The 22513-nt window shown below is 46.5% G+C and overlaps 1 protein-coding gene across 1 annotated transcript in view; it reads right to left on the reverse strand.

The window, feature by feature from the left end:
• The window catches only part of SLC18A1 (solute carrier family 18 member A1), a 49994-nt gene continuing 27481 nt past the window's right edge, over positions 1 to 22513 (reverse strand). Inside the window, exons 5-16 of the mRNA XM_043453829.1 lie at positions 22230 to 22313; positions 21269 to 21361; positions 18893 to 18982; positions 18606 to 18649; positions 15442 to 15502; positions 15266 to 15361; positions 6365 to 6443; positions 5387 to 5438; positions 2816 to 2879; positions 2419 to 2538; positions 2064 to 2197; positions 1 to 791 (exon numbers count right to left, since the gene is read on the reverse strand). Of these exons, the coding sequence (XP_043309764.1) occupies positions 681 to 791; positions 2064 to 2197; positions 2419 to 2538; positions 2816 to 2879; positions 5387 to 5438; positions 6365 to 6443; positions 15266 to 15361; positions 15442 to 15502; positions 18606 to 18649; positions 18893 to 18982; positions 21269 to 21361; positions 22230 to 22313 (1028 nt within the window). The 3' untranslated portion in view covers positions 1 to 680. The remainder of the gene's footprint in view (positions 792 to 2063; positions 2198 to 2418; positions 2539 to 2815; positions 2880 to 5386; positions 5439 to 6364; positions 6444 to 15265; positions 15362 to 15441; positions 15503 to 18605; positions 18650 to 18892; positions 18983 to 21268; positions 21362 to 22229; positions 22314 to 22513) is intronic.

The raw sequence follows: 22513 nt of genomic DNA on the forward strand, positions 1-22513 counted from the left end.
CCACAGAGGACATCATGAGAATGTCAGTAACTCAAGCACAAGAGAAGCAGACTTTTTCCCGTTTCCCCTTGGTAATGAGGAATATAGGAGCCCTCCTGTCACTGAAGACAGACTCATTTCAGCAACTGTAAGTCTGGCCACAGAGAAAACACTCAGCTTAGAAAAAAACGGCCAAAGGATGTCCCAAGTTGGCCACGTAGCAGCAATACAAAGTTGAGGACACTCTAACTCATCTAGGGAAACTCAGGGAAGACCACGTCGAGGAACAGAGAACGAAACTCTTATAGACTGCTGGGAAGTTGCCAGAGAAAATCAGATAACAGATGAAATGAGGTTTGTCAGCCAGCCCGCTGGTTTCAGGGAACACAGTGCTCACTGCCGCCTCCATGAAATGAGTCACTCCTTGCAGAACCCATCACAGCCCTACAGAAGCAGAGGAAGAAACAGCACTCCATCCTCCCACCAAAGGTAGGCCAGCTGAGGCATCAAAGCTGAGAGGGAGAGGTGTCAGTGACAGGTGAGGACAGAACCTGAGGACAGCACCCGCGGGAGGGGAGGAAAGGAGACAGCAGGGAGGCAGAGTGAAGCTCTGAACAGTCAGTGGTGATCCAGGTCCAGGAACAAAGCGGTCACTGAAGTCTGAGCCTCATGTGACAAGGTCCGGGGGCCGGTTTCTGCAGCTACTCCTCACAGCCAGGCTCCCCATCGCTGTCCGCCCGAGGAAACGGCCTTGTGTGTTTCTCGGCTGCGTACATCCGGGTCTCCATGGGGCAGTCCTGGCTCAGAACCGCCTGCAGCAAGAAGCAGGAAGAGAAATCACTGCCCATCTCTTACCAGCTTCCCCTTCTCCCTCCCAAACTAGCTCATCCAAGTCTAGGGTTGCTCAGAAAAGACTCAAGGTACCAGCCAAGGACGCTTGTTCTGCTTCATATATGTGCACCGTCCACCCAAAGCACCAAGGTGGAGCCATGCTCGTCAAGACAACCATCTGATATGCTTTTCATTGAGTCCTGGTAGCAGTAACACAGGCTATAGCCAGGAGCCGGCTGAAATGGGCATCACCCCTCATCGGACTTCCTGTCTTTCTGTTCCTTTAAGCAGCTTCCACATCCACACCCTTGGGCTTACCAGGTAGCACTAGTAATAAAGAACCCGCCTGCCAAGGCAGGAGATGTAAGTAAGAGACATGGGTTCAATCCCTGGGTCAGGAAGATCCCCTGGAGGACGGGATGGCAACACACTCCAGTATTCTTGCCTGGAAAATCCCATGGACAGAGGAGCCTGGCAGGCTAAAGTCCATGGGTTGCAGAGTCGGACATGACTGAAGTGACTTAGCATGCAGCACACACATCTGCCCCCAACCCGCCCAGACCCTCAAGGTCCTCCTGCTACAGTAAGAAGAAAGTATCTATTAACTAAAATAATCTGTTGTAGTTCTCTCCCCTGGGCTGTTGGTACTTTAGGAAAAGACCTGATAAGGATAATGACAGATGTGACTGAATGAATGAATGCATGAATATGCCCAGTGGAATTCTGTCCATGTTGTGGGCATGATTTGGTAATTCACACCTTGCTAGTAAGTACTGCAAGTACAGGACGCCTTTGATGGTCCTTGACCCCAGCGCATTACAAGCCTCCCATTTTCCTTCTGTACTCAGGACCCTTCCTAACTGACCAGTATGAGAGAGAAAGTGGTTGTGTAGAGAAGGAAAAAGTAAGGAGGGGGACAAAGGAAAGATAGAGATGAAAGGGGAATCAGAAAACATGGCAGAACAGAGAGCCTATCAAAGAGGAAGGAAATAGGAGCACAGGATAGGTATTTCCCAGGTGGTCCAGTGGTTAAGACTCGGCGCTCCCAAAGCAGGGGGCCTGGGTTTGATCCCTGGTCAGGGAACTAGGTTCCATATGCCCCAACTAAGGTCCCGCATGCCACAACTAAGACCTAGCACAGCCAAATAAATAAATAAAAACAAATATATAAAAAAAGAAGCACAGGATGAAAAGGAACGAGAGAGACATGAAAGAAACAAATTATTTTTTCAGCAGTAGTTAGAGTCCCTTACGAGCTTTTCCTCCTTGGCAGGGGGGCTCCTCAAGTAGTAGCAGAGAGGGGCGTAGATGATGTCAGTGACCCCAGTGATGACCATGAGCCAGGGGAAGCCAATGGCCCTCACAATGGCACCCCCGGTGGACGGACCTGTGAGGAATAAAGCAAATCTGCAAGCATCTACTGATTCGTGATCGCTTGGAGGACACCATGCTAGGGGCCGAAGGTGACCCAGAGGATGCCCCAGGGCCAAATATCTCAGAACCCTAGGAGGATGAGCCTCTTGGCTCCACTTCCAGCAGGTAAACCGTCCATAAAGGGAGATTTGAGTTACCAGGTCCTGGTGCTCTCCTGTCTCTCGGCCAACATACCTACTGCAAAGCCCATGCAAAAAGCCACATCAGCGATGGCATAGACACTGCCATAGACCGGGGCATGGCGCAGGTCCACCAAGTGTCCCATGACGGGCATCATAGAGGAATCCACCATGCCTGTGGTCAGAGCAGGTAGGACACCGCCGTCAGTCCTGCCCACAGCCCCCTCCCTGTCTGTAACATGCCCCTCCTCCCCTCCCCACTTTACCCCACTGTCTCTGCCGGCTGTCTGTCCTCCCTCATCACCGACACCCATTCCCACCAGGAGTCATGAGCCTGTCTCTCAACACCCCTGCTGGCTGCTCTCCTATCCCCCCTGCCCTTCCATATACCCCCTCTGATCTGACCCCAAGCCGACATTCAGGGTCTTCCAGTCTCCATGGGTACTTCTTACTTATGGAAATGCCAAGCCCTGCATTAGGGCCAATGAGACCAAAAATATCATGAGCCAGAGGAACCTGCAGGAGGAAAGGAGGAAGAATTATCAGGAATCCGGGCATGGGGTGGGGTGTGGGAAGGATCAGGTTGGACAGCACATAAATAAAGGGTTTTCCTATGAAACACACTTATCAACCAGGTACTATGTGCCACATGTGTTATCTCCTTGGATTCTTATACCTCTGATGAAAAAGAATCTTTACCTCCATTTACAGAGATGAAATCTAAACTGGTGCCATTTGGGTTCAATGTCCCATCAAGAGTTTCAGAACATAAGAAGTGAGATCAAGTGTGAACCTTCGATTTGACTCTGGAGCCACAGCAATGAATGGCCCATGGACGCTCCCTCCCCTTCCTCTGCCCCCTCCACCCAGACATGCACTTCTGTCCTCATTCTACCTAGAGTGGAGTTTCCCCTCTTTTCTATCTGCTATCATCCACAGGTGCTGTTGTTGTTATTTTTTATATCTTTTTTGTAATTGATGTATAGTTGCTTTCCAATGCTGTGTTAGTTTCTTCTGCACAATGAACTGAATCAGCCATGTGCACACATACATCCTCTCTCTCTTGCCCCTCCCTCCTTCCTCCTCCCCATCCCACACCTCTAGACCATCATAGAGCACCAAGCTGAGCTCCCTGTGCTATACAGGAGCTTCTCACTAGCTAGCTATTTTACACACAGTAGAGTATATATGTCAGTTCCAATCTCCTAATTCATCCCGTCTTCCCTTCCCCCATCCCCATCCTTGTCTGTGTCTGCATCTCTGGACCTAGAGTCTGTCATACAGAGTGAAGTAAGTCAGAAAGAGAAAAACAAATACTGTATATTAACGCATATATGTGGAATCTAGAAAAATGGTACAGATGAATCTATTTGCGAGGCAGAAGTAGAGACACATAAAGAGGTTTTAGTAAAACCCTGACTTGAAGCCAGTGGAGCAAGAAGACAAAGAGTCGCCAACAACCAATTACCCACAAGCTAGAGGGGCAGGTGGCGTGGTTTGTGTGGCTGCTTCAGCGGCTTGTGACATTCACTCTCTTACCCTCCCGATCCCCAAGAGAAGCCTTGTTTTCCTCTTTTGCTGGGTCCTTACCTCCCTCCCTGGGCATCTGTCTCCCGTATTTCCTACACTTGCATACTCACCCCTGAGAGGTTTTACTAGCTAAAAACAGGGCGTTAGGAATGAATTTTTTAAAATTTTTAATTAATTCATTTTAAATTTTATTTATTTATTGATGCGCTAGGTCTTTGTTGCCATGTGGGCTTTTTTTCCTCTAGTTATACTGAGCAGTGGCTATTCTTCATTGCCGTGTGTGGGCTGCTCACTGTGGTGGCTTCTCTTGTTGTGGAGCACAGGCTCTAAGCACGCAGGCTTCCACAGTTGTGGCACATGGGCTTAGCTGCTCCACAGCATATGGGATCTTCTCAGACCAGAGATCGAACCCACGTCTCCTGCATTGGCAGGAGGATTCTTTATCATTGAGCCACCAGGGAAGCCCGTGGGGAATATTTCTATTTTATTACTAGTACTGGTTAAGATTCACTGTGGGATCCCTATGAGCCAGACGCCGCTGCAGTTTTGGTCTGGATAATCCTTTGAGATGGCATCAGAATCCTCTCTACACAGATGTGGATGCTGAGCCAAGGGAGGTGATGTGATGAACTCAGAGTCACACGAGCAGCAAATGGCCAAACTGGGATTGGACCCAGCCCCCGATCAGGATTTCCTGCCTTTCTTGAGCACTGTACTCAGGGCTTTGCTGCCGTCTCATTTCCCCTCAAGCTTAGGAGGCAAGGGTGCTTCTGATCTCCATGCTGGACAGGAGAAAATGTAGGTTTAGAGAGCTTGGAGGGGACTCCTGAAAATGGAAAAGCCCTTCTTTCTTTCTTCCTCTACCAAACACTCTGGTGCTAGAGATGGAAGCACAGATAATGGTTCCTCTGGTGGCTTCTGGGATCCTGTCACTGTGAGGTATGTCAGTGAAGGCATAAAATGCACCATCCTACAGACCCCCAAAATAGATGCCAACATGTATTGCTTCATGTGCGTGCATGCTAAGTCCCTTGAGTCGTATCTGACTCTGTGAGACTCTGTGGACTGTAGCCCACCAGGCTCCTCCATCCATGAGATTCTACAGGCAAGAATACTGGAATGGGTTGCCACTTCCTCCTCCAGGAGGTCTTCCTGACCCAGGGATTGAATGCCCATCTCTCTCATCTCCTGCAATGGCAGGCAGGTTCTTCACCACTTGCACCACCTGAGAAGCTCATTGCTTCATGTGGCCATCCATAAAGCCTCAGATTTCCGTCTTCAGCGCCCCCACTGCCCTCTCCCTCTCCTTCCCCACCTCCTTCAGTGGGATGGCGTAGCATCTCCCCCAAGGGTAAATTCCTGCCTACACGGAAACAGTTTTTCTGACAGTCCTTGCCAAGTCAATCCTCTGCTCATTTCAAAGGGAAGTTGTCTTTAAGTGTCTGACACTCTCCCCACCCTTTGACTGTCCCCAAAGACCTTATTGTACTCACACAAAGCAAGCTGGTACCTACTATCAACATCCCAAGCAGGGCACACAGCCACCTAAAAAAGGAAAACAAATAGCAGTTTTCAAACAGCGCTAAGGGTGGAGATTCCTTCCACTTGCTACCGCATCACCAGCTCACTGGCCAGTCCTACTACCCCTAATTCCAGGAACCCGCTGGGATGTGAGAAGATAAACACATCTCTACAGGACCAGTTTATACTCAGGTGAGCCTTTCCCCAGGCCCTTATTCACCCCTCATCTCTTCCCTGACTCCACACCTCTTCCCATAGTAGAAGCAGATGAGGAGCAATGGGACATAGTCTTCCTTCCCTCAGAAGAGGAATCAGTTGACTCAGAAGGTCCTTTCCCCTTGGGAATAATGCTCTGACTTAATGTTGCTGTTGCTCAACTCAGCCTATACCTCTCATCAATACATATTCCATCTGGTCTTCAGGGTCCATCTCAAAAACCAAAACATACCAAACTTCCTTTCTTCTCTGATTTCCTATGGAGATGGTTTTTAAAATTACTTTTCAAATCTTTATATCACACTCTAAAGGTAAAACTAAAGCTGCTCTCACTGTAGTTGGAGGAATGAAATTCAGACTTGTACCTCTTAGTCCCCAACCCTTTTCCACTTGATGGCCTCTGTAGAGCTCTCTGAGGTTCCAACGAAAACAGTTTGACAACCAACTGCCTCTGGGTACTGTTTTCTCCATACCTGTTCTCTGTGGAGTTATTTTATCTCTTCAACTGGACAACAAACATCTGGAAAGTAAAGGTTGCCCCTCATATATTCACTGTATCTTCCATAGCAACAAGCTCAGAACCAATCCTTTCTCTCATTCCCACCCTTAGAACAAGCATTTGCGGGTACTTGTTCTAAATTTTCAACCTCAAGCTATCCCCCATCATCCCAGCTGCAGGGAGCACCTCAGAAGACTCTCCCGTCTGACTTCTCCCAGATCCCCAGGCTACATACCGACCCATCTTGTTGGCCAGCACGCCAAAGAGGCTGGTACCAATGAGGTAGGACACACTGGCGGGCAAGAAGGCTAGACCTGCAGAAAGACACAGGTCCTCACTTAGGCTACTCTGAAACAGCTTGTGTCTTACAGGACAGTGACGTCTCCCCATTACCTTCAAGGATCCCAAACCATGGTTTTGTGGGTTAGAGATCCCTGTGCAAACCAGAGCAGATGACATAGGGCTCCCATGCCTCTGCTGTCCTCAAGAGCAGGGCTTTGTTTAGATTTTCTTGGGCTCCAAAATCACTGCAGACAGTGACTTCAGCCAGGAAATTAAAAGACACTTGCTCCTTGGAAGAAAAGCTATGACAAACCTAGACAGCGTATTAAAAAGCAGAGACATCACTTTGCTGACTAAGGTCCATATAGTCAAAGCTATGGTTTTTTCAGTAGTCATGTACAGATGGGAGACCTGGACCATAAAGAAGGCTGAGCACTGAAGAACTGATGCTATCAAACTGTGGTACTGGAGAAGACTCTTGAGAATTCCTTGGACTGTAGGGAGATCAAACCAATCAATCCTAAAGGAAATCAACCCCCTGAATATTCATTGGAAGTACTGATGGTGAAGTTTCAATACTGTGGCCACCTGATGTGAAGAACTGACTCATTGGAAAAAACCCCGATGCTGGGAAAGAATGAGGGCAGGAGGAGAAGGGAATGACAGAGGATGAGATGGTTGGATGGCACCACCAACTCAATGGAGGTGAGTTTGAGCAAACTCCAGGAAATAGTGAAGCCTGGCACGCTGCAGTCCATGGGGTTGCAAAGAGTCAAACCAACTTAGCGAGTGAACAAACACATTTAATGTCACGTCCCCCTCCAGCTCCCCTCTTAGACTTCCTGATGAATGACTTTGCTGAGCCATTCTCATGTATAAAATACCCGTGATTATCAGCATAAGAGCCTGAGCTTTAGAGAAAGACATACTTCCTGGGAAGTAAAATTTCTACCTGCTCTTCTATTGCTCTGACAGTGCCTTTTATTTTTGGCCACACCACACAGCTTGTGGAAACTTAGTTCCCCAACCAGGGATTGAACCCATGCCCTCTGCAGTGAAAGCATGGAGTCCTGGTCCACCACTGGACTGCCAGGGAATTCCCTCTGATGGTGACTCTGAATAAGTTACTAAACCTTTCTGATCTTTGGTTTCCACACCCAGTAAACACAAAGCTGTGAATCTATCACATCAGATTACATGAAGAAGCAAATCAGATTAATAAGTGTATGTAAAAGAATATTGTAAACTGGAGCCCTGTCCCATTGTTTTCTGTGAGAATAGAGTCAAGTACCCTGGGGCATGGGCTTTGCTGCTGGGTTCAAACTGTGGCTTAACCACTCTGTGACCATGGGAAATTTGCCCTCTCTGAGTCTTATTTTTTCTTTCATTTTTTGTTTCAGCATTTTTAATGAGCTTTTACTATGTAGCAGGTATTCCAGGAAACAGGATTAGAAGAGTGAATAAAATAGACAAAATCCTAGCCTCCAGGGAGCTTACATTCCAAGGGAGAGAGATAGACAATAAACAAGTAAGTAAATAAATGAAAAAAGATGACTTTGACAGTGATAAGTTCTGTGAAGAAAGTTTAATGTGGTGATATGGAAGAGTGACCAGGAATAAGGGCTAACTTAGATTCAGGGGGTTAGGGAAGACTCCTTTGAGGAGGTAGTATTTAAACTGGGAACTGAATAACCAAAACAGAAGGTTTTTTTAGCCAGAAAAACAAACAAAAACACCTAATGCAAATAGGAAGGCTTACTGAATGGACAAGTCTAGAGTTCTGAAGAGAGATTCTAATGAAAAATAAAAGGGTTTAACTAATTGGTTTATGAATTAGTTTTCTTTTTTTTAATTTTTTTAACATTTATTTATTTATTTGTCTATGTCAAGTCTTAGCTTTGTCGTGGGAAATCTTTGCTGCGGTATGCACTATCTTTAGTTGCAGCCTGTGTGATCTCGTTCCCTGTGTTTGTGTGTGTGTACTCAGTTGGGTCAGATTCTTTGCAACCCCACGGACTGTAGCCCTTCAGGGTCCTCTATCAATGGAATTGTCCAGGCAAGAATACTGGAGTGGGTTGCTATTTCCTTCTACAGGGGATCTATCCAACCCAGGAATCTAACCCGAGCCTCTTATATCTCCTGATGCTACTGCTGCTGCTGCTGCTGCTAAGTCACTTCAGTCATGTCCGACTCTGCGACCCCATAGACGGCAGCCCACCAGGCTTCCCTGTCCCTGGGATTCTCCAGGCAAGAACACTGGACTGGGTTGCCATTTCCTTCTCCAATGCATCAAAGTGAAAAGTGAAAGTGAAGTCGCTCAGCCGTGTCTGACTCTTCACGATCCCATGGACTGCAGCCCACCAGGCTCCTCTGCCCATGGGATTTTCCAGGCAAGAGTGCTGGAGTGGGGTGTCATTGCCTTCTCTGTACATCTCCTGCACTGGCAGGCAAATTCTTTACCACTAGCGCCACCTGGGAAGTCACCTGACCGGGGATCAAACCTGGGCCGCCTGCATTAGCAGTGTGGAGCCTCAGCCACTGGACCACCAAGGAAAGTGAAGTCGTTCAGTCATGTCTGACTCTTTGCAACCCCATGGACAGAGGAGCCTGCACCAGGCTCCTCTGTCCATGGGATTTTCTAGGCAAGAGTACTGGAGTGGGCTGCCATTTCCTTCTCCAGGGAATCTTCCCAACCCAGGGATTGAACCTAGGTCTCCTGCATTGTAAACAGACGCTTGACCGTCTGAGCCACCAGGGAAGTCCGAACCACTAAGGAAGTCCCTACCAACTCAATTCTTAAAGCCAGGGGAATGGCTGGGATGACCCATGAAGGTCCAGAAAGAGAACACGTATCTATGGTCTGAGCCTTCAGGGACTCCTTCCTTTAAAAGTTAACAAAAGAGGAGGTGATAGCAAAGGTGATATGTAGCCAATTAAGTAGATGAGAGGAAATGGAATCCAGAAGGGAAAGGAAAAGGAAAGAAAATAAAAAAGAAGTTTGGCCTCTGAAGGAGTTGGAACATTTCAACCATACAGAGAAGACCCCAGATGTGCACACAGGTCCAGAGAAGTAAGTATATCTAGTGATGAGAACATGCAAGGTCCCTTTTTGTTGCTTCTATTTCCTCAATGAATGACTAGGATTTGAGAATGATGAAGGCAAAGGGATGAGAATGTGGAGGAGGTCTGAATGGAATAGTGTAAGCCAGTCCTTTCAGAAAGTAGGAAGAATGAAATTAGGGACTTAAAAGAAAGATTATCTAAGTGTGATAGTGTGAAAGTCCACTTCAGATTTATGGCCTTTTTCTTTTTTTGGTACCTTTTTTTTTTCTTTTTCCTGTCCTTTTTAAAAATTTTTCATTTTTTCCTTTTTTTTTTTTTTAACTTTAGATTTATGGCCATTGATATAAGGTGAGACCAATAGCCAAGAATGTTTTCCTATAGCTCCATTTCTGGAGAAGGCAATGGCACCCCACCCAGGACTCTTGCCGGGAAAATCCCATGGGCAGAGGAGCCTGGTGGGCTGCAGTCCATGGGGTCGCTGGGAGTCAGACACAACTGAGCGACTTCACTTTCACTTTTCACTTTCATGCATTGGAGAAGGAAATGGCAACCCAGTCCAGTGTGCTTGCCTGGAGAATCCCAGGGATGGGGGAGCCTGATGGGCTGCCGTCTATGGGGTCGCTCAGAGTTGGACAAGACTGAAGCGACTTAGCAGCAGCAGTAGCATGGCCCCATTTCACTGCTCAGGTGCAGGCAAGGAGTGGGCAACCAGACAGGCTTAACGAGACTTAAGGCTTCTCATGTGACAATCCCAGAGGGAGAAGGAATGGGGCAAAGGCATTAACAATGCTTTCAAAGGAGTGACATTAATGATGGACGTGGATTCATCATATGAACTCCAAACTGAGTAAAGAAAGAAGTGCAGGGACCTCTCTGGTGGTCTGGAGATTAAAACTCTGTGTTTCTGATGCCAAGGATATGAGTTCGATCCCTAGCTCATGGGAGAGAACTAAGATCCCACATGCCTCACAGTCAATAAATAAATAAGAAAGAAGTGAACACATGAGTAGTGATGTGAACAGAGAAAGAACCAAATGGACTGGTGATCTCAGTGTAGCCAAAATGTGTTAATATAAGGGTATTAGAAGACCTAATACCCTGGTGGCGTTGGAGAAGATTCTTGGACTGCAAGGAGATCCAACCAATCCATCCTAAAGGAAATCAGTCCTGAATATTCATTGGAAGGACTGGTGTTGAAGCTGAAACTCCAATACTTTGGCCACCTGATGCAAACAGGTGACTCATTTGAAAAGACCCTGATGCTGGGAAAGACTGAAGGCGCGAGGAGAAGGAGACGACAGAGGATGAGATGGTTGGATGGCATCACTGACTCAATAGACATGAATTTGAGTAAGCTCCGGGAGTTGGTGATGGATAGGGAGGCCTGGTGTGCTGCAGGCCATGGGGTCGCAAAAGTCAGACACGACTGAGCGACTAAACTGATACTGATTAGAAGACCTGAGCAGAGAATACGGAAGGTGATAACCTGGAGTTGACATTTCAGAGGTGTTTAAATTCATGTTGATTTCAAGGTCCATATTACAGAAACGCTTGATTGGTTATGGTGGAGAGGAGAAGATCATTGCAAGAAAGTAGATTAAGGAATAGGCCGAGATGCTGGTAGAGTTATCCACCTGGATACTGAAGTCACCAAAAGTGCTGACAGGAGTAAAGGTGAAAAGAATATGAACCAGGTGTTGGTGGATTTAATGAATGAGAAGGGATACCCCAGGGGTCAGTAGATAATTGCAATGAAGAGTGGTGGGGTGGTACAATCTGATGACATGATCTTCAATGGAATCAGGGTCTTTTTTTCTTCAAGGCTGTACCAGGCAGCATGAACCAGTGGGATCTTGGTTCCCTGACCAAGGATCTATCTAACCTCCGCCCCACGGCTTTAGAAGCACAAAGTCTTAACCATTGGACCACCAGGGAATCAGGGTTGAAGGAAAATGAGGAAGAAATGACTTAGAAGCGGCAAAAGAAAGCCAAGTCTGAAGGAATGTGTGTGTGTGTGTGTGTGTGCGCACACTTAGTTTCTCAGTTGTGTCTGATGATTTGTGACCCCATGGACTGTAACCCACCAGTCTCCTCTGTCCATGGGATTCTCCAAGCAAGAATACTGGAGTGGGTTTGCCATTCCCTTCTCCAGGGGATCTTCCTGGGTTTCCTGCATTTCAGGTGGATTCTTTACCATCTAAACCACCAGGGAAGCCCCAGAACTTCCATCAATGGGAGTGTGGGAAAATGGTGTTCTCAGAAAACATTCAGGTCTTAGGGCAAGAAGATGAAAGAAGTGTTCGGAGAAGAGGCTGAGGGCATATGGACACTTGCCTGTGGCAGAGACTTCCACAGGGCTCAGGATTTGGGAGGGCAGTGGGAAATTGGTTCAGATTAAGAAATCTCTGAAATATGGGAATAATAATTCCTACCAGACAGGCTAGTTATCAGGCATAAGTGACCATTAACGTACAACAACTGTTTGGCAAGGCTCCCGGCACAGAGTAAGTGCCCCCCTGAGTATCATCCTTAGCTGGCATCTCCATAGCCAGCGGGTAGCACGCCCAAGACTTGAAACCAGACCTTCTCCCTCTGACGACAGGGGCCTCCACCACCCACACCAGCACTGTGGCCGCACAGATGGCTCTGGAATAAACAGCTGTGTGGAATCAGCAGGATGAGTTTCCTTCCGTCTTACTAGCTTCCCTCTGTCTCTCTGCATGGAGAGGAAACAGTGCTGCCTAATAGAAACTGTCGTGATAATTACAAATAAACCAAAAGTCAATAATTCACCAGTTACTGGCTGATGTCTTGTTTGCTTTTAATATCCTCTTCTATGGGCTGGAGGTGACACACACCTTAATATATTTGTCTAGTCTATCTGTGCAGGCGCAATCTGTCTCAAACTGTAACCATGCAACCATGTATTTGTTTCATTGCTTCAAAAAAAAAAGTTAATGGTATAGCCACTCAATTGTTTGAGGCTTCCCAGGTAGCTCAGTGGTAAAGAATCTGCCTGCCAATCCAGGAGATTTGGGTTTGATCCCTGGATCAGAGAGATCCCCTGGAGAAGGAAATAGCAACCCACTCTAGTATTCTTGCCTGGGAAATCCCACAGACAGAGAAGCCTGGCGGGTTACAGTCAGGAATCACAAAAAGTCAGACATAACTTAGCGACTAAACAACCACCCCTCAATTGTTTACCTCATATCTGGAAATGGGCACCAGCAGGAAGACCACAGGCCTGCTAGATCCATCTCCTTGACATCGTTTCAAGTGATGTGGCATTTCCTGAATGAGATTTTCCTCAGTCAACGTGGCTTGTTCTTCAGGATCTGAGTGTAACTTGCAATTCAGTAGCATTTTGTGCAAATGAGTTGTTCCATACTCTATGTCTACAGACATATTATATTTCACAGCATATCTTCAAGGGTTGGGGATTACACATAGCTGTGACTGCTAAAGTGATTTCAGCAAAAACAATGATGAAAATAGAAATGGGTTTTATTTCCTGAGTATATACTGTATCCCAAGCGCCATGCCTTTAGAATATGTGTGTGTGCGCTAAGTCGTGTCTGACTCTTTGCGGCCCCATGAACTGTAGCCTTCCAGGCTCCTCTGTCTATGGGATTTTCAAGGCAAGAATACTGGAGCGGGTTGCTGTTTCCTACTCCAGGGCGTCTTCCTGAACCAGAGATGGAAGAATCTCTTGTGTCTCCTGCATTGGCAGGTGGAGTCTTCACCACTAGCGCCACCTGGGAAGCCCTTAGAATACATAAGTCTATTTAACCCTGAAAACAACCAGAAAAGTGCCTCTATTTGTACAAATGAAAAAAAAAAAAAGTGGAGTTTGAAGACATTAAGTAACTTATCCAAGGACACACCCAGTAAGTGGTCGAGTCGGGATTTCAACGCAGGTGGGCGTACTTCCAAAGCCTGTCCTTTTCCCTCCACCGGGTGAGTAGTGGGCACACAGCGGGCGGGCCACTTGGAGAGTGTTCAGCCACAGGCTACAAACTGTTCCTCCCAACAACTTGGAGAGGGGTCTGCGTGGAGAGCAGTCTTTCTCTGTGTGGTCACTGACGCATATCAGCATCACCGGGAAGCTTACCAGGAATGCAACTTGCTTCTCCTGAATTGTTGGAAGAGAACTGCAGTCTGAACTTTAATACAATCTCCAGGTGAGAACCTCTGTATTTAGACTTACAGATGCAGAGGGCACTGAAGAAAGTTGTCAGCGATGGTGGAGGACAAGACCTCCTCAGTCTCCCACTCACTCTCCTGTGGGCTTTCTACTGCAGCCTTGTCTGCACAAGGCCCTGTCTGACATCAAGCCTGTGCACTTCACTGGGTCTCACCAGCCTCTCTCTCTGCTTCTCTGTACCCTGAGCAGAAACAGTGCACCCAACAGAAACTGTCAGGGTGATCACAACTAAACCCAAAGTCGGCAGTTCACCAGTTACTGACTGATAGCTAGTTTGCTTTTAAAATTCCTATGGAGTGAAGAAGGGCTGGGGAGGGCCCATTCTGAACTACGGTTGGTGGCCCGTCTGCCCAAGAGCCCAAGCGTCTAGAGTCTTGGGGCAGGGGATGTTTATTTGCATTGAGCACCAACTCAATTAACTGTCAGAGTCAGAGGTAGTTGCAGCTTGGAAAAACCCCATTTGGCGCTAGGACTGCAGCTGGAAGCCTTGCTTAGCATGGTCCCCTAAAAAATTAGATTTCGTACTTGTCATTGCACATTTAGCTATATCAGGTCCTTACCAGTTCCCCCTCTGGCCACATAAGCTCTCCTCCCGGCAGTGACTGAGCGATTTGCACATAACCTCTGTTGCCTTTCTTTAGGCTTCCTGGAAAGATCCAGGGCCTCCTCCCTCAGATGAGTCATGAGGACATCTGTCTGTGGAGCAGAGGAGGCTGGAGGCCCTCCTCATAGTACAGTGTACTCCATTAGCACCTTTCTAGAGGTAAAAAAAAAAAAAAAAACAGCAAAAGGGTAATCTGGGGGACACTGAGTGGGAAAGATGAAACTGTAAGATTGGTCAAAAAGTCCACTTGGGTTTTTCCATAACACAGAAAAACCCAAACGAACTTTTTGGCAAGCTCAATATCAATGATGGTGATGGTGGTACTTGCTAATATTCTACAGGTAAAAAGCATTTTCACAGATTATGGCACTTATTCCTCAGTTGTTCAGTCGCTAAGTTGTGTCCGACTCTGTGACCCCATGGACTGCAGCACGCCAAGCCTCCTTGTCCCTTACTATCTCCTGGAGTTTACCCATGTTCTTGTCCATTGAGTCAGTGATGCCATCCAACCATCACATCCTCTGCCACCCTCTTCTCCTTTTGCCTTCAATCTTTCCCAGCATCAGGGTCAGATTTACCCTCTGAATTCTTAGTACTCTGATAGCCATTTTAATGATAGGAAAGTGAAGCTCAGAAAGCTGATGTGATTTGCACAAGTTTGCATAGCAAATTAATGGAGCAGAAAGGAAAAGCCAAGGTCATTTGATGAGCAGTCATTCATCCACACAGCTAGGTGAGTTACCCCTCCATAACCCCTGTCAAGGCCCCCAACTCTGTGTACTGGGGACTGCTTCTTGGAGGAACTGCCCACCCAATCAGGCTAGATTCACAGTTGCAGACAGGAGAGAGAACTTGATGAAGGAAGAATGCTGTCCCTCTATGACTCTCAAGATCTGGCCCTGATGATGCTTACTGATGACCTCAGAAACGGTCCCTGGCCCATACCTCTGCCAAAACTCATGTTGAGGACCAAGGTCACTTACCTAGCTGCCACTCAGGGGCACACATGGTCTGCAGCATCCAGATAGGCAGTGTGGGCTCCAGCATGGCCACCCCCATGTTGGCAAAGCAGATGGAGCCTGGGAAGACAGTCCAGTGAGCCCCCGAGGCAGTCCTGAAGCTCAGACCCTCCCTCCCAAAGGAGGCAATGTCAGCTTACCTGCAGCCACCAGGATATAAGGGTCTCTGAGAAGCGTGAGGAGTGGAGTCCCCTTGGCACTCTGAGAACATGGACAACAAAATACTTCATCTATACAGTGTATATGCCTCTCCTGTTTCATAGGATCTGAGAGCATGCAGGCAGGACCTTAGAGACCACCTACATCAGCTCCCTTCCTGCAGAGATCAGCCACCCACAGGCCACAGAAGGGGAAGTGATGTACCCAGTGTCACAGAGTGAGCTGGTGGCAGCCACATGGCCCCCATGTACAAGGCAGACACAAGGGGTGGGACAACATATTCCAGACATAAGTCCTGCCTTCAAATGACCACCAATCAGATCAGAATGGGTTGTCAGCAAGGCTGCCACTGGACAACAGGTGTCTGGATGCCTGGCCCCGCCACTCGATCTCCGCAGCACTGACATTTATCCAGGGAGGACGGCAGGCAGAGCTCTGGGTTCCGGAGGTGAGCCCAGAGGCGACAACTCACAGTGCCTGCCGCCCAGGCTTTCTGAATGCTTCGTTCTGACGGTGTGCGCCATACTGGACTGGCATTACCACAGAAGCCTGAGCATGCAGATTAAAATGTCAGCCTGAATGTCCAATTATAACACTGCCTGTCCTTCAAAATACTCTGTTCCAGCTAAATTTAGTCATCTACCTTCCTTCCAAGCATACCAGCAAGCCCTTGGTCACTATAGTTACCTTTCCCTAAACTCCCTTCCTCCTTCTTCCAATAGGTCCAAACCTCAGGCATTCATCAAAGTCAAGGTTAAATGGCCCCTTCTCATCCACAGTGTTCCCTAACTCAGTAGCTGGAACTTTTCTCTTCTAAACTTCCTAAGCACTATGTCCTAATCCATGGTATTTACCACTTTCTATCTTGATTTAGTAATTTATTTACTCCAGTGTTCATCGTAGCACTATTTACAATGGTCAGGACATGGAATCAACCTACATGTCCATCAGAAGAGGAATGGATAAAGATGTGGTACATATACACACAATGGAACATTACTCAGACATAAAAAGGGATGAAAAGACGCCATTTGCGGCAATATGGATGGACCTAGAGACTGTCAGACTAAATGAAGTCAGAAAGAGAAAAACAAACGCCACATGATACCACTCACATGTAGAATCTAAAAAGGGTACAAATGAAGCTATCTACAAAACAGAAATACAGTTACAGATGCAGAAAACAAACTTATGGTCACCAGGGTGTAAGGGGTGGGGGAGAAATAAACTGGGGGATTGAGATTGACATGTATACAGTGCTACATATAAAACAGATCACTAATAAGGACCTACTGTAGACACAGGAAAGTCCACTCAGTACATGGGAGAAGAATCTAAAAAAGAGCGGATTTATGTATGTGTATAACTGATTCACTTCACGGAACACCTGAAACTAACATAGCATTGTAAATCAACTACACTCCAATGCAATTTTTTTAAAATAGCTTAATGGTTGACTTGATACATAGGTTTAATACTTTTGATATGATAACCCTCTCTGCATACACACAGGGATGGATTAAAATATTCAGAGATACTACAACTAAAAAGATCATGCCCTCTCCCATATATAATTCAAAGTAAAGAGGCAGATCTAAATCACAAAATGTACCTAAAGAAGTTCAATAAACCTTTTGACTCAACAATCTTACTTTTCAAAATTTACTCTAAAGATTACCTCCAATTTTAGAAAAATGCATATATACAAGGTTATTGGGCTTCCGTGATAGCTCAGTTGGTAAAGAATCAGCTTGCAATGCAGGAGATCCCAGTTTGATTCCTGGGTTGGGAAGATCCGCTGGAGAAGGGATAGGCTACCCAATCCAGTATTCTTGGCTTCCCTTGTGGCTCAGCTGGTAAAGAATCTACCTGCAATGCAGGACACATGGGTTCGATCCCTGAGTTGGGAAGATCTCCTGGAGGAGGGAAAGGCTACCCACTCCAGTATTCTAGCCTGGAGAATTCCATGGACTGTATGGTCCATGGGGTCGCAAAGAGTCAGACACGACTGAATGACTTTCACTTTCACAGGATTATTAATTGCAGCACTATTCATATCTGCAAAATACTGGAAATTACTGAAATGCTCAAACAGAGAAGATAGCATAAAACATGGTATGAATACAACAGTATGCCAGCCAGAAAAGGAACCACTTTTTTTTAATATGTAGAACATTATCATCCAAAAATCAAAATTATTCAAAAAATTATTAAAAGGAAATCATTTCTCTAGTCACACTTTTGATACCACAGGGGTGCAGCCTTCACACCAAGGAATTCTCCAGTTCTCTGGACCAACTGAGTGTCCTGGCAAATCAATTCAATTCCGACCCTAATTACTCGCCTGCAATGCAGGAAACCCAGGTTCGAACCGTGGGTCAAGAAGATCCCTGGAGAAAGGAATGGAAACCCATTCCAGTATTCTTCCCTGGGGAATTCCATGGAGAGAGGACTCCAGCAGTCTACAGTCTAGGGTGTTGGAAAGAGTTGGACATGACTGAGCAACTAACAGCTTCACTTTCACGGTGTAGACCCCACAGACTGAACCCCACTACAGACACCAATCACAGGCAGAACACCCAAAGGATACCAACAGCACTGTCTGACTTGGCTACAAAATCAAGGTCTTTGGATCAAGCTTTCCCATATTGTCTGTACTTTCTTATCTCTCTTCATGGTCTGATATGAATTTCTCAGCGCCATCTCTGTCTTAGAGTCAGATAAAGACCAACTCTGATATTTAACTACTACAGAATGACAGTCTGTAAAGATGCTCTGGGGGGAAATGTTGTTTGGATGGCCTCCAAGGTCTTCTTTAGCTCTGAGATGTTAAGATGTTATAACTACAAATACTCAGGTCCCAATGTCATTGTCATCCTGGTTCTCAATTTTATATGACTCAGTAAGGTTTCTTTGACTCTTTATAAGGCCCTTCCTCCATCCTGGTCCAACATCAAGCCAGACTTCCTCCCCCTCCCCCACATGACCCTAAACATGACCCTCTTGGGAACCCAGGATGGTTCTAGCTTTCTCCAGCCACACTTCCTTTTCTCCTTGTGGCTTGATAGGGATGGTCCGGGCAAGCCTGGGTCACTGCACCCAGCCATTCTCTCTCTGTCGGCGATGGAGCTTGATGTTCACTCACCTCAGGAGAGACTTTAGAAGGCTGTAGGATGCAGAGTTGGAGTGCTAAGAGAGGAAGAGGGAGAGAGAACTAGTTCAGCGTGTCCACTTACTAGTTGGAAGATCCGATGCTGGCCACTTTGTCAGCACTCTGCTCCTTCCAGATCTAATTCCCTGAGTTTCTTCCCTCTTTCTTACAATGGGGCAGCCCCCGATCCACCCAGACATGTCTACCTGGACACCACAGCATAATCCATTTCCAACCTGACTGGGACTCTCACCTGTCTGGTGCCTCTTATGGTGACTCACCTCCATCCAGAAGAGCTAGGAAGGCCAAGATGAGGAAGGGTACAGTCCTCCCCAAAAACACATATGTCACACTTCCAAAGGGAGCCCCTACTGAAAAGGAAAACAGCCAAGGATTCCAGAGGTGAGGACCAGTTCCCAGGGAGCATGACTCATTCACATTCATCCAGTGAGCACTTCATGAGGGCCTGCAAGGGGCTGAGCACTGTCGGAGAACATAAGCCTCTGAGGATTCAGAGATGAAGAAGACTTGCTTCCAAGGCATTCAGTTTCTAGTGGAAGTAATGTGTGAGTAGGCATGGGGGGGGCGGGGTGACCCAAATAATTAGAACATGATGAAAAGTAAAGGTTCCATGTAAAGAAATTATACTCCAATAATAAAAATAATAATAATAATAATTAAAAATTTTAAAAAGAGGGGAAAGAAAAGTAAAGTGTCCATCTGCAAAGTGCTAAGTAATCATACTGCATATGTGCTCAGTTGCTCAGTCATGTCCGACTCTTTGTGACCCCACAGACTGTAGCCCGACAGGCTCCTCTGTCCATGGGATTCTGCAGGCAAGAACACTGGAATGGGTTGTATTTCCTTCTTCAGGGGATCGTCCCAACCCAGGGATCAAATCCACATCTCCTGCTTTGGCAGGTGGGTTGCTTACCACTAGCGCCACCTGGGAAGCCCATGTAATCACAGTAGAGTGAGTTCAAGTGGCCATAGGGGCGTTGTCAAGTAGTTAACTCAGGTGGGCACAAAGCCTGTGTGAAGAACACAGAGGTGTCAGGAAAAGAGGAGTGTGGATCAAGAAGCAATGTAAGAAAGTCCCTGTCACTAGAATAGGAGTATTTGGGAGACCAGCAGAGTGAGAACTTCTGGTGGCTCAGCGGTAAAGAATCCAACTGCCAATGCAGGAGATGTGGGTTCAATACTTGGGTCAGGAAGATCCCCTGGTGAAGGAAATTCAACCCACTCCAGTATACTTGCCTGGAGAATCCCATGGACAGAGGAGCCTTGTGGGCTACAATCCATGGGGTCACAAAGCGTCAGACACAACTTAGCAACTAAACAACAACCACCCTGTACTAAAATAGGAGTGTTTGGGAGACAGGAGATGGGGGAAGGTTGAGACTGAATAGTCGAGGGCTCCGTGTATGCGAATAAAGCATGTATTTGGTCTTGTGGGCAAGAGAGAAGCACCAGTGCTTTTCTGGTGGGGGAGGACCACAAGCTCTGGGCATAGGAAGCTTCTACCGGAGGCACCTTGGAGGAAGGAGGCAACATACAGATCAGGCAGGCAGCTGATGCCATGTTCTAAGTGAGATGTGAAGAGGAACTGGCCTTGAGCAAGGATGATATAGTGGGCTTATTCACTTGGGAGTGAAAGGTGATAAAGGAGACAAGGAGGCACCCAAGTTTTAGCTTGGGTGTTTGCGGAAGTGGATACTAACACAAAGTAGAACTTTGGTTCCCTCTCCTCACCATGGGCGTAAAGAGTAGGGCCAGGGGAGAGATGCTTGGTGTCTTCTTCTCAATTAGCTTGCAAGCTCTTAGATGGTAGGAACCACATCTGAGACTTCTGAGCTATATGCCCTTTGTGCTAGCATTGTACTTGGCATGTACATAATGCCCTAGGAAAGACCAAGGGCAAGGAAAGGGGTGACAGAAGATGAGACGGTTGGATGGTATCACCGACTCAATGGACATGAGTTTGAGTAAACTCAGGGAGATAGCAAAGGGCAGGGAAGCCTGGCGTGCTGCAGTCCATGGGGTCACAGAGTTGGACACAACTTGGAGGCTAAGCAGCAAAACAGTGTATATAATATGTACTCAGTGAAAGGGTGTGACTTGTTGGACTAATAGATTAAACTAGATTTCGAATGAACCTCAAAGAAAGTATAACCTTAGGATTTGGAGCTTGGGATTCGAGCCTAGAAAATCTGAGTCCATATTCTGGCTCTGGCATTTCTTGGCCATGTGACCTTGGATGGCTGTGAACCTTTTTAATCCTCATCTGTGTAATGGGGATAATCATTCCTTCTTCACACTGTGGTGGTGAGGATTTTAAAAAGATTTTGTATATATTTAGCACAAAATCTGGCAAATAGCATGGTCCCCAGTTGAAAGCACTGGCCATGTATGGAAGCAGAGATGAGGCAGCAGCTGCTAACATGTGAAGATTCACTTCCTTGAGTAGACTAGGTGTCTGGACCATTCCCAGCCCCTTATGGGCTATTCAGCTTCTTAAACGGAAAGAGATTCTGCTTTTCCTGCACAGAATTTCAGAAGGAATCAAAACATGGTAGGACAGAGAAGGAAGGAAAATACTGTTTTCCAAGATTTTAGAAATACCTGCCTTCTGGAAATATCTCCCAGGTGCCACTCACCCAGCACTCCCAAGGCCAGGCCCCCCAAAGCAATTCCCATGGCCCGCCCTCTCTCATGGTCATCAGTGTAGACACAGGCCAGCATCCCAAGACCTGAAAGGAGAAAGGCAGGCAGAATTAGCATGCTGTCTCTGCCACTCTCACTGAGTCCTTGGTCTCGGCCCTATTATATCTCCAGGAGTCATCTTAACTAGAGTTTCAGTTGGAAGGGTTTTATGGAACCTAACTCATAGTATTTTACGCATCCTGTCCCCAAGGTCCCCTAAATGCCCACATGATTCACCCCTTCTGCTCAAAATATTACTGGAAGTGCAAAAGTCTCTGAATGCAGAATACCATTATCCAATGAGCCTGTATTTCATATCACTTTATCATTTCCTGGTACATTTCCCTGAATCCATGGATAGGGAGTAGTAGGTCAAGAGAAGGAAAACCCTTGGACACAGAACACTGCTCTACTCGATGAAGGTGCCCATGGAAGAGAATGAAAGCGCCTGGGAGAGTGTGGGCTGGGCTCTTACGTCCATTTACTTACATGTAAAATGGCATAAAATCTCTACTTCATAGGATTACATGAAGTCATGTATTTGATAATACTTTGCAAACTGGGATGTTGTTCCCTATAGTATCAATATTACTGTTTCTATAAAACATTAAGAGGGGGACAGAGAAAAGACCACAGAGTGGCATTAAATTAAAACCTTGCCAACTACACCTTTTTGCCTTGGGCTTGGTCTGACCTGAGCTAACTCCACCTAAATATTACCAGAGAAAGTTACATCAGGCTTAGGGATTTACAGGCCCTGCCAGCAACTCTATAATTATCTTGTTTTTGAATCACAATTTCTGCATTTTCTGATGATAGTTTCCTTAATTTCTTCATATAAATTTTATAGGGTCTGAAGGTATTAATAATAAGAGATGGTAAGAAATGAGTGTGTGTTTAAGATGTCAGCATTACCTGCAACAGATGAAAATGAAGATCCAATGCCTTGAAGAGTTCGGGCCACAAAAAGCAGAGTATAGGTACCAGAAAAGGCAAACACTGGGCAAAGAAAATGGTAAGAATTCCCCAGTTAGCAAATGGCCTTTGATGGTTTGGCCACCAGTAGATGGGCTCATGATGTAACAGACATGAGCCACTATGCTCATGTTTTAATAAAGAGTGATCACTGCTTCCTGTTTTCAGAGCTGCTTTTCTAATCCTCTCCCTTAATTAGGGTTGCATTATAATTGACGTGAAGA

The sequence above is a fragment of the Cervus canadensis genome, chromosome 30 (assembly GCF_019320065.1).
Source record: "Cervus canadensis isolate Bull #8, Minnesota chromosome 30, ASM1932006v1, whole genome shotgun sequence".
Taxonomy (NCBI): domain Eukaryota; kingdom Metazoa; phylum Chordata; class Mammalia; order Artiodactyla; family Cervidae; genus Cervus; species Cervus canadensis.